At 42.4% G+C, this 12507-nt stretch overlaps 1 protein-coding gene across 4 annotated transcripts in view; it reads left to right on the top strand.

Annotated features, from left to right (window-relative positions):
• The window catches only part of cstf2 (cleavage stimulation factor, 3' pre-RNA, subunit 2), a 93351-nt gene that overhangs the window by 24843 nt on the left and 56001 nt on the right, over positions 1-12507 (top strand). For 3 of the 4 annotated variants that reach the window (XM_070882995.1, XM_070882994.1, XM_070882991.1), the window contains exons 7-9: positions 1893-2022; positions 4625-4687; positions 6981-7037. In XM_070882995.1, the coding sequence (XP_070739096.1) occupies positions 1893-2022; positions 4625-4687; positions 6981-7037 (250 nt within the window). The remainder of the gene's footprint in view (positions 1-1892; positions 2023-4624; positions 4688-6980; positions 7038-12507) is intronic. The other variant, XM_070882992.1, reaches the window with a different exon arrangement.

Here is a 12507-nt window from a genome sequence, read left to right as displayed (position 1 = left end):
TAAAGCGGCAAACCAGATTAAAGACACCTTCACGTTGCCAGTAGAATATACATCACATGTATGATGTTACTGTCATTTTAAAGTAGTATCCGTTATCTCTGTCTGAAGACATTAATTTCTTGAAGAGGTAGTTACATGTGTACCAGTGACCAACGTTGCCCCTAAGCCTCGCGGCTGCGCACCAATCACAAGGTCCCGTGCAGGCCGCTCACCAGCTCCTGGAAGAGAGAAAGGGCATGCGGGCACAAATTTAAAGGGGCTGCGCACGGACAAACAAAATTAGAGGGAACATTGCTGGCGACCCTCCGGTATCTCACCCAAGTGACTTTTTAATATGTAAGCCTTGATCGTGAGTGTATACTGTTTATTTAACTGGAGTGGGCATGACAGCTATCCCTGATCCTTCTAGGGCTACTGGATAGTAATCAGAATTTATTTTAAGTAACCAAGGGAAAATGAGGCTAGGTGTGCTAACACTCCTGTAGGACCAGCTGAAATTTGCTAACTCATCACTGGGGCCTTCTGGAATCAACTTGATGAGCTATTAGCAGACCTCTATAATTACTAATCATTGTAAGTCCAAAAAATATTTCTTGGGTGGATTTAATTGTTACTATGTTTACGATATCAAACAGCTTTATTGGTGGTGCTGTGTTGTCACTATTGGTGTAGAGCAATGGGAAACAGGTTTACAACAACGTTCTCCTTATCCATCAAATGAATGGTCTGAGTGGTGCCAATGGGGATGTAGTTCTAAATTAGAACCAAACACCTCCCAACAGAGAGCCACAAAAGATCAGAGGGCAAGTTAACCAAAGGTTGCAAAAATAGCATTGTTAGAGGATCTGTATTTTCCTGTTTGGTAATTCATGATTGGAGAATTGTCTCAATTTTAAAAAAAATCTTTCTTACAGGCCCAGAAGGAAAGGATATGATAGTTTCCATTTTAGTAGAACACCACAGGAAAGCAGCTGATTGCACTAAGGTTCAGAACAGTGGTTAAATAATCTGTTTTGTAAACAGTGCAATAACATGTTACTATTTGAGCTGAAATTCATCATTCATTCATAGGCAGTCCCTCGGAATCGAGGAAGACTTGCTTCCACTCTTAAAGTGAGTCCTTAGGTGGCTGAACAGTCCGATACGAGAGCCACAATCCCTGTCACAGGTGGGACAGATAGCCATTGAGGGTAAGGGAAGGTGGGACAGATTTGCCGCACGCTCTTTCCGCTGCCTGCGCTTGATTTCTGCATGCCCTCAGTGATGAGACTCAAGGTGCTTAGTGCCCTCCCGGATGCACTTCCTCCACTTAGGGCGGTCTTTGGCCAGGAACTCCCAGGTGTCAGTGGGGATGTTGCACTTTATCAGGGAAGCTTTGAGGGTGCCCTTGTAACCTTTCCTCTGCTCACCTTTGGCTCGTTTGCTGTGAAGGAGTTCCGAGTAGAGCGCTTGCTTTGGGAGTCTCGTGAATGGCATGCGGACAATGTGGCCTGCCCAGCGGAGCTGATGAAGTGTGGTCAGTGCTTCAATGCTGAGGCTGTTGGCCTGGTTGAGAACGCTAATGTTGGTGCGTCTGTCCTCCCAGGGGATTTGCAGGATCTTGTGGAGACATCGTTGGTGGTATTTCTCCAGCGACTTGAGATGTCTACTGTACATGGTCCATGTCGCTGAGCCATACAGGTGGGCGGGTACTACAACTACAGCCCTGTAGACCATGAGCTTGGTGGTAAATTTGAGGGCCTGGTCTTCGAACACTCTTTTCCTCAGGCAGCCAAAGGCTGCATTGACACACTGGAGGCGGTGTTGAATCTCGTCATCAATGAGCAGAAAGTGGCTCTTCTATTAGTATACTATATATGTGTTTAATTTGTGTTTTTTGTATTTCCCATTAGAGTGGGATGCATGTGAATGGGGCTCCTATGATGCAGCCACCTATGCAGGCTGCAGTGTCTGTTCCTGGGCCTGGACCAGTGCAAGGACCAGGAGGACCAATACCAGGACCTGGACCAGTTGGGCCTGGAGGTATGGAAGGGTTTTTATATCCACTTTACAGAGCACTATTGAAATGTTTTACTCATTTTCTAATATAGTCTTCATTTCCTATTTTTCTCATTGCCTTTGATTTCCCTTGCTCTTAGCTGCTTTTTCAGTGCTAGCAAAAATTGAAAATATATTTTCAAACTACATATTCACCATAGAGCATCAGTGTCCTGGGTTGTCAATACTGCATCCGAGCAGAGAAAAACCATGGGCCCATAAACCTGCAGGCCACAATCTAGGCATTTTATGGTGGGATCACAGTTGCGTTTGCATGGATCTGGCAGGTTTACCTGGAGTAATAAGACAAGGCAAATTTGTTTAAATTTGTGCCATGCCACCCCACCCTGCCAGAAAACTCTGAACCCTGATATGTCCCTTACTAATGGGGCTGATACTAAAGTTACTATTTTTTTTTAAACAAAGATGCCTTGTATGGGGGCTCCAGACTCACTTCCCCCCCCCCCCCACCCCAACCCGGCTGATCCCAAGTTGGGCTCTTCTGGAAGCTACTATGCCTCATCTCAGTGAGCGTACCTGATTTAAGAAATGTGCTGGGTCTCTTCGGAGCCAGAGAAGGAGGAACCCCCATGTAGGAATGCTCCACCCCCTAAATATCTGGCTGGGAAATCACAGCGCAGGAACCGGAGTAGGCCATTCAGTCCTGCCATTCAATTAGATCATGGCTGATCTGTACCTCAACTCTACTTACCCACCTTTGCTCCATAATCCCTTGATGCTCCATAATTCCTTGATACCCTAACATAGGCATATGGGGTTCTCGGCTATTTTCCATGCCGTTTCACTAGAGTTACAGTGATAGTCCTTCGAAATAGCCATGTAAATTCGGCACCCTTATATTTTGAATATTTTATTCTCAACCTCCTGTTTCAATGTACTGTTGCAGTACTCAGTCAATGTCACGAGATGGTAATCAAACAATGTAGAACTGATAATAACGACTAGTAGAAACCCAGTATTGTAACAGTTAATTTATTACATAATTTAATCGGCTACAAAATAGGTTATCAGCTGGTTCAGCCATATCTTCAATTCTCGGTAATTTACTTATTATTAGCAGCTTTGAAGAGAAGGAAAGTCTGTGGGAAGTATTTTCTGTTCAAAGCACTTTGGGACCACGCACCTAAAATAAAAATTAGAGGGAACATTGATGCTGACCCCATTGGAGTGGTGTCAGAGGGTGGGGGGGACACTTCATTTGCATGAGTCCAGCAGGTTCTCACACCACTATGGGCACATCTTGGACACTGGCCTACAATCTGAGAATCTGAGGAGGAGTTGTGGGAGTCCCTCCCCCCCCCCCCTCCCCAGCAAGACACTTGTTAACGGCCCTTATAACCCTCTGACCAATGGGGCAGGTATTAAAGATTGTTTTGATTTAAACAAAAAAATCCTCTGGTCTTCAAGGCTCCAGGCTCAATCCCTACCAACCCCTCCAGACAAAAATTTGACCTATTATTGGCCAAGAAAAAAAATGTTACAGTAGTATACTTCATGAAACTGGCCAAAATTTGCTGTCAGAGGCGCACCTCCGGAGTACGCCTTCGACCCGAAAAAAAAAATCCAAAAGTACCTGCCGGCTCCCAGGCTTCGGAGTCTTCGGGTCCTGGGCCTGTTGGCATAGGCCTGCATCAAGGCCCGTGGATCCTAGGGATGTAGGCGGTTCAGAAGTGTCACTGGGATCACATGGTCGAGAAAGGGGAATTCCTCATAAACATATGGGGATTCCATTTATGAACGGAATCCCCATAAACTTATGAGAAATCTCCAAATAAATAAATAATGAACGCAATTCTAATAAAAATAAATATTCCCATGTTCAAAAGCTCTAGTCTTTTATATTTTATAATGCTAATGGATATATTGCTTAATGTTGCTTGCTTCATACATTATAAAAAAATGTACAAGACAGTGGTTTCATCAGATTTGCATTTGTTTCTCATAAATTGAGTTCCTAATCTCAAGCTTACAGTCCCAGAAGAATGCCAAATATCAGTCAGGAACAAGGGAGAAGAGATTAATTTTTTCCTTGCGGTAAATCTACATGAGCTGAAGAAACTTTACTTTCCTGTGTGCACTGATGCTGCTGACCCTCTGATATCGTTAGCATACTGTCTTTTCACCTCTGACCTGGGTTCAGCCACATCAATAGAATTGAAATCAACTCTCTTAATTGATGTCGAAGCTTGCAATAAAATCTCAACTTAATGAACTGGTGTCATACATAAATTGGTAGTGTCACACAAGAAACAAATAGGATAAATGATGCAGTGCGGGATGTTGCTCTGAAAGTGGGCTCACTGTTTTGGGGATAATGTAGCAGGGTCTTGCACCTAACACATGAAATAACTGATCTGGGAGCATGTGATGGGTGACGTGAAGCAAAGTGCTCCATTTCCCAGCACCAAACATTCCTCACTTTCCATCCCCCCCCACCAAAAGTATGATTTTAGAGAGCAGCAGTACTCTGATGGCTGATAGAAATATGTGTTTGTGATGTAAATTCCATTTTTTGCATTTTAACTTCATCCACATAGACTTATTTCAATAAACCATCTGCCTACAGGAAACATGCAGCCTCAGATGGGTCTCCCTCCCTCAGGACCAGTGCCAATGGATAGAGGACAAGGTATTGGGTTTGTTGTTGTGTTCTGGATTTTTTTAACTTGTTGATTAGGCTTTGAAGCGACAGTGTCCCCTTTTTTTAACTGACCAATTATGACTATGTAACTTTAGACAGGGATTGTGTTTAAATTGTGGGACTGAGTAGCAACTGATAAATTTCTGGATGAAAAGTTATCCTTCCTCACAATCAACCAATCAATACAGTATAACCAATGCCAATGATCACTCTTAATTTTGTTTTTTTCCCCTTATTTCGAAGTTTTTTCCAAATCACTTTCCCTGCAATTCACTGGACACCCCTCCCCACATAGCCTTCAAAGGGATAAATTATAATTAAATGGGATACATATAAAATGCCCAACATGTCTTTGACTCCTGTTTCATGTAAGCACAAATTTTCTTGTCCTCCATTTTGTGTTGGTGCTCAATTTTACTGCCTCTCCTTCTCGCACTAAAGTAGACAGAAGGTGCAGTGGTGTGGGGTGTAAGGGCCGTCATTCTTGAGCTGCTTGTACACATTTTCTGAGCAGCAGAATTCTGGTAACAAACCAGCCTCCTGTTGACTTTTATTGGTATATAGTGTGGGATAGATCAAGAAGCTGCTGGGGAAAAAACTCCTAAAGAATCATCCCCAAAACAGAAATAAGTCTGTAACAATAGGAGTGTCCCATTGTGATTATAAGCTGACACTGCCTGTGTTCCATTTAACTAAGCCTCTGAATGAGGAGAGGTTTTTTTTTCTCTTCCACCTATACTGGATTCAAACCCAGAGCACAGGGCCCAAGGACATCTAAAGCACCACGGCCATCTTCTCCAATGAGAAATTATAATTTGCTGGACCGTATTTTAAAAATCTTAATCATTTTAAACTACAGTTTAATGTATTTACATTACAGCAAAAAGGAGTGCTGTCTATTTGGATACAAGGTTAAGTAGAATGTGTGGTGCCCTATATGTAATAATACAATTTTAGATATGCCTAAGAGTTGTACAAAGTCCTAGTGATTATATGTGGCATGATCTTTTAGCTGCTTCTGTGTATTCCATGCATCATTGTAGCTCTTTCATTTCCATCTTAAGTTCAGGAGCACTAGTGACTCGAGACGCCATTTATTTATTTTCATTTTAATAGTCATTTAGTGTAGTCTTCGAAATAAATACAGGTAGAGCCTAGTGAGCAACTGCTGGTAAATAATTACGTCAGAATGGAGGCAATGATAAAACTGAGCTGTGCGGTGTAATAGCTTGCAAGTTATTCTTGGATTGTGGATGATCCAGGTGTCTAGTTCTTTATAAGGTGATGAACTGGGAAGGTAATTAATCTTTTATCTTTTTTAAAAAAAAATCAATGTTTGTATTTGGACATCTTAAAACAATTGATCACTAGCATATTAGGCAGTTGGTATTTGAGAAATACGAGTACTCGCATACTGTCTGGCCCAGTGATCTGTGTTTTTCACAGGTTGAAAGTTTGACTCCAAAAATAATATATTAAATATATAATTCTGATTTTTACTAAGTACTTTCAAGTATTTCCTACCAAATTTCCTCGAAAAATGAATGTTTTTTTTCAAAGGACAGCTATATAATTGACAGGAAAAAGAACTGTTGAGTCTAGTTTCTAACTTGCTTAAGGTTTACTGGGGCTTCTCTTTATGGTTTATTGCTGTGGCTATATTCTGATGGTCTTCACTGATGCCTGCTTTTTGGCACAGGAGTTTACCAATAAATGTGATTTTCCCAATTAAAATGGTCAGACTTCTAATTTGCTGGAACAGTATAAATTCTAGTCAAACCTTTTTGCTTGATACTGGCTCTCATATTGCACAGCATTTTGCTACGTTGTACCACTTTATTTCCTTGTTTCTCTTTTTAAATTATTTTTGAGTACAGGATTAATCAGTATTTTGTTGCTTATATCACTCGTCAAATCTTGTCGATCTTCATATTGATTTTTTTTTTGAGGTGATCATCCTTGCGCCTTTTCCCTTACTGTTGGTGATGAATTTTCTTATCACTGATCTTCTCCCTCTCCTCCCTTTCCCTAAGAAACCTTGTTCCTGTTACAGTGGCCCCTTGATAGAATGCTCTTGGATAAATACAATTATTTACGACGCACTATGTACACTGTCCAGTAACGTGTCAGTTATAGCTTGTATTGTCGTCAACAGAATCCTTCCAGAGAGTGTTCTAAGGAAGAGCTATTGCATGTGTGTCTGTTACTTTTAATGCACAAACCTGAATGTTTTGAAGGACAGGTTATCCACTGCACTGTTCTTTATCTCGTGTTCTCACAGGAAATATGCACTCACCTGTGGCCTCCGCAGGGACTGCACAGATCGAGAGAGGACAAGGTACCAGTCTGATTGAATTTTTAACCTCTGATCTTAGAACTAACCTGTAACAGAGATATATAACCCTTCATCTTTATTGGGTTGCTTTCACTTTGAAAGATGCTAATTTTTGTTGGATATATGTAAGGGTTAAACTTTTAAAACGTGGAATGTATTTCTTGTTGCAGATTTGAGGTCAGAGGTTAAATACATGTTGGGGTTTTACTGTGATGCACCAAATTGTGATGAATTTTGGTGAAAATGTATTTCATTGGTTTATAATATCTAACAAGAATACAGTTTCCCAGGACAAAGCTCCAGTGACCAAAAAACATGAGGAATGTAGCTGAATTGCAAGGATCTTAGTTAACGTATTCCATATCAGGAAACTTTAAATATGTCATCATCATCATATCCTAGGCAGTCCCTCGGAATCGAGGAAGACCTGCTTCCACTCTAAAAATGAGTCTTTAGGTGCCTGAACAGTCCAATAGGAGAACCACAGTCCCTGTCACAGGTGGGACAGATAATCGTTGAGGGAAAGGGTGGGTGGGACTGGTTTGCCGCACGCTCTTTCTGCTGCTTGAGCTTGATTTCTGCATGCTCTTGGCAATGAGACTCGAGGTGCTCAGCGCCCTCCTGGATGCACTTCCTCCACTTAGGGCGGTCTTTGGCCAGGGACTCCCAGGTGTCAGTGGGGATGTTGCACTTTATCGGGGAGGCTTTGAGGGTGTCCTTGTAATGTTTCCTCTGCCCACCTTTGGCTCATTTGCCGTGAAGGAATTCCGAGTAGAGCGCTTGCTTTGGGAGTCTCGTGTCTGGCATGCGAACAATGTGGCCTGCCCAGCGGAGCTGATCAAGTGTGGTCAGTGCTTCAATGCTGGGGATGTTGGCCTGGTCGAGGACGCTAACGTTGATGAGTCTGTCCTCCCAGGGGATTTGCAGGATCTTGCGGAGATATCGTTGGTGGTATTTCTCCAGTGACTTGAGGTGCCTACAGTACATGGTCTATGTTTCTGAGCTATACAGGAGGGCGGGTATTACTACAGCCCTGTAGACGATGAGCTTGGTGGCAGATTTGAGGGCCTGGTCTTCAAACACTCTTTTCCTCCGGCGACCGAAGGCTGAATTTGACAAACTGAATTTGACAAAGCGGATAGGATATCTGATTCCCATCCATTATATGTATCATAGGGTCTCTGGTAATGATAGGATGTAGTACACCACTCTCCTACGCTGCCCTCTTTAATACCCAAGCTCTGCTCTTCTGCTCTTGTTGGGATAGGATTATTGAATTCATGTGAGATTTCCAGACATTAGTGATGTTATCAGGTTTGCTCAGGACAACTGCAACTTGCTTTTATATGCTACCTTTAATATACAAAAACATCGCAAAGCACTTCCCAAAATGGACTAATCAAAAAAATGGACACTGATCCAGAGGAAGAGATATGAGGGGGGTGGGAGGCGAGGGGTGCAGTGGAAGACCAAAACTTATCCTTCTGGTTGGTAGACGTCACAGGTTTGGGAGGTGCTGTCAAAGAAGTCTTGGCAAGTTGCTGCAGTGCATCTTTACAACTGGTACACATTGCTGCCAAGTTGCGCCAGTGGTGGAGGGAACGAATGTTTAAGGTGGTGGATGGGGTGCCAATCAAGCGGATTGCTTTGTTCTGGATGGTGTCGAACTACTTGTGTGTTGTTGGAACTGCACTCATTCAGGCAAGTGGAGAGTATTCCATCACTCTCCTGACCTGTGACTTGCTACAGAATACCCAGCCTCTTACCTGCTGCTGTAGTCACAATATTTATGTGGCAAGCCTAGTTAAGTTTCTGGTTAATGGTCCTCCTCACTCCCCTCTTTCCCCCCCCCCCCCCCCCCCCCCCCCCAGGATGTTGATGGTAGGGGATTCGATGATAGTAATGCCATTGAATGTCATTGGGTGGTGGACTCTCTCTTGTTGGAGATGGTCATTGCCTAGCACATCTGTGGCGTGAATATTACTTGCCACTTTTGAGCCCAAGTCTGGATGTTGTGCAGGTCTTGGTGTATGTATGCACGGACTACTTCATTACCTGAGGATTTGAGAATGGAACTGAACCCTGTGTAATCATCAGCGAACATCCCCACTTCAGGCCTTGTAAGGGAGCGGAGGTCATTTTATGAAGCAGCTTTAGATGGTTGGGCCTAGGATACTGCCCTGAGGAACACCTGCAGCGATGTTCTGCCATGGAGATGATTGACCTCAAACCACCACAACCATATTCCTTTGTGCTAGGTATGACTCCAACCAGTGGAGAGTTTTCCCCCTGATTCCCATTGACTACAATTTTACGAGGGCTTCTTGGTGCTACGCTCTGTCAAATGCTGCCTTGATGTCAAGGGGCAATCACTGTCCCCTCCCCTCTGGAATTCCAGCTCCTTTGTCCATGTTTGGACCAAGGCTGCAATCAAGTCTGGAACCGAATATCCTGGCGGTACCCAAACCGAGCATCGGTGAACAGGTTATTGTTGAATAAGTGCCGCTTTATAGCACTGTTGACGACACCTTCCAGCACTTTGCTGAATGAGAGTAGGTTGTTAGGGCAGTAATTAGCCGGATTGGATTTGTCCTGCTTTTTTGGACTGGACATACCTGGGCAATTTTGCACTTTGTCAGGTAGATGGACAACTTAACGGAAACATAGCATATGAGGTGTCCTGATTTGCACTTTGGACCACGTCCATATGCTAGCAGACTGTTACTAAAGATCAGTTTCCTGTGTAAATATGAAATTCATAAGTTCTTAACAAAACACACCCCTTTCCATGGTTTCACCTATTGAGAATTTGCCTTTACTGCTGAACTTTTGAGGACCTTATGTCAGTGGTTCTCATCATCAGGGTAATAACTTCCCCTGGAATCTAAGAATGTTTTCAACATATCTTTTGCACATTCATATTAGTCTGTGATTCTTTTGACTTCTCACTGAGTCTATAGTCATAGGGCTGGATTTTCAGGACCGTTGCGCTCCGGGTCTCACTCCGGATTGGCGTGAAATGCAGCGGTGAGGTGTCCTGCGCCCCGTTGGGAGCTTCGGTCAGGTTTTGTCGCGCCGTTTAGCAGCACCATCGGGAAGAGCCACGCCGGGTGTGCAACGCCCCTCGTTGCAACACCGGTGCAAGTTTTGACTCGTACCTGACCCGTACTGAAGCACGACCCGCGATGACCACCAGGTAAACCAGAGCGGTCCAGCCGTGATGGTGGTGAGGTAGGTAAAGTGCAGAAAAGGTAAGTGCAAGTGTTATTTTTAGCGATTTGTGTTGTGGCGTGGGGAATGTTTCTGTGATTTTTTTTTTTCCCCCTCCCCCAAGGCCCCTCTCAGAGCAATCCCGACCTGGCACTTAAGTTGACGAGATTCCCATTTTTGTGCTGCGAAAGTAGTACTTTGTCAGGTAGATGTGCAACTTAACGGAAACATTGCATATGAAGTGTCCTGACTTGCACTTTGGATCACGTCCATATGCTAGCAGACTGTTACTAAAGATCAGTTTCCTGTGTAAGTATGAAATTCATAAGTTCATAACAAAACACACCCCTTTCCATGGTTTTACCTATTGAGAATTTGCCTTTACTGCTGAATTTTTGAGGGCCTTATGTCAGTGGTTCTCATTATCAGGGTAATAACTTCCCCTGGAATTAAAGATTGTTTTCGACATATCTTTTGCACATTCATATTAGTCTGGGCACAGGGTCCAGATGGTGCAAATTTCTCACGAGAGCGCAATCTATTCCCGGCCAATCTCTGTTTTCGCTCCAAAAAAGGCAAAAACGAAAATCCAGCCCAAAGCTTTTCAAAAATAATTAAGCCAACCTCTTTAATGTACCAAATTGTATCATTTAAATCTCGAGAATTTCTGTCCAGCCATTATTTCCTGCAATATTTTACCTTTGCGGGATTGTTGATTGGATCTGAGGTTTTCCTAATAATAATGGTGTATTGAAAATTATTCTGGAATTTATACCAGCAAAGCATTTAGTTCAGTAGCACAATCCATCTGTCCCAAAATTTGTCGTTGGGAACTTAATTTGTTAAGCTTTGGGGTTGGTGAACTTGTGAATGCTATTGCTGACCGAGATGACCCCTCTATAGTTGCATATGCCGAGAGCATGCAGAAAACAGGTGTAAACAGCAGAAGGAGCGTGCAGAAAACCAGACTACCCACCCACCCTTTCCTTTAACCACTGTCTGTCCCACCTGTGACAGAGGCTGTAATTTCTGTATTGGACTGTTCAGCCACCTAAGAACTCACTTTTAGAGTGGAAGCAAGTTGTCTTCGATTTCGAGGGACTGCCTATGATGATTATGATTGACAGCATCTGATTACCTTAGCTTTTTAAATTTTAATTTATCTGTTCTATTTCTTGCAATAACTTGGAGTTTTCCCAGTTATCTTTATCTGATGGGCCGATCATTGATGTGATTAAAAATTATGCATCTTTCTTGGATAGTATATTTCCAGCCACAATCCACATACACGGTTAATATTGGTTTCTGAAGTCTGTTTCTGCAAACTATAGGAATATACATTATGATATGTCAAACTAAAGATATTGATGTATGAGTTTTGATTCCTGTTGAACAAAATCGAGTTTAATACGTTTTCAAGTAGGACTTTCTTTAACTTATCAAGAAACACTTTATAAGCTGTTTCTGCTGGGTATTCCTCTGTTGAATTTCTCAGTAATGATGGAAGAACCTAGCCAATAGGGACCATAATAAAGCTGTCCCTTTGTGGCAGAAAGGCAGTGGGAGAGATTATTTTGATGGCCTTTCTTTGGAATTATCTGGGTCTCTAGTAATCTTCGAGCTGAGCTTGGGGGTTTCTTAATTCATGGTGACCTCAGCTATTTGGTGAGAATGATACACAATCCTTCCTTTCTATTTTTGAGCCATTTGTGTTACTGTGGATTAGTTGTCAATTGTTTGATCATCCATTGCATGATGGCAGTCATTTCCTGTCATTTTCTTTGTTATTTTCTAAATCATGATTCTATAATGCACCCGTTGTCATAATACTGCTGCTAAAATACACATTCAGCCTTTTTTGGAACCATCTTCTGATATTTATTGATATTCTGCTTTTGATATTCTGCAATTCGTTGTTCCTTTGCTGAATTATACCTCTTTGATTGGTCTCAGATTTATAATTTGATTGGCACTCTCCTCTGCACTAATTTCTCTTGTACTGGACGCCTTTGAGTTAGCACTAGCTCTGTTAAATTTGTTTTGGCTCACTTTGATTTTGTGTCATTATTTTTTTCCTTGCATTCTTTTTCCATGTCCTGGAGTTCTGTCTCCTTTTGCTGAATTTCTGTTTCCTTCTCTAACTTTGTTGTGTGGAGATAACGTTAGCACGATAAGGGAAGAACGAATAATTATTTCTGATTGCTTAGTCTTTAAACATTAAACTCTTTGATTTTATTGCCTTTTATGGGTGTGTACTAAAATG

The sequence above is a fragment of the Pristiophorus japonicus genome, chromosome 6, assembly GCF_044704955.1.
Source record: "Pristiophorus japonicus isolate sPriJap1 chromosome 6, sPriJap1.hap1, whole genome shotgun sequence".
NCBI classification, from domain to species: Eukaryota; Metazoa; Chordata; class Chondrichthyes; family Pristiophoridae; genus Pristiophorus; species Pristiophorus japonicus.
Note: the sequence above shows the minus strand (reverse complement) of the source record. Positions and strands in the feature narration are given on the sequence as shown.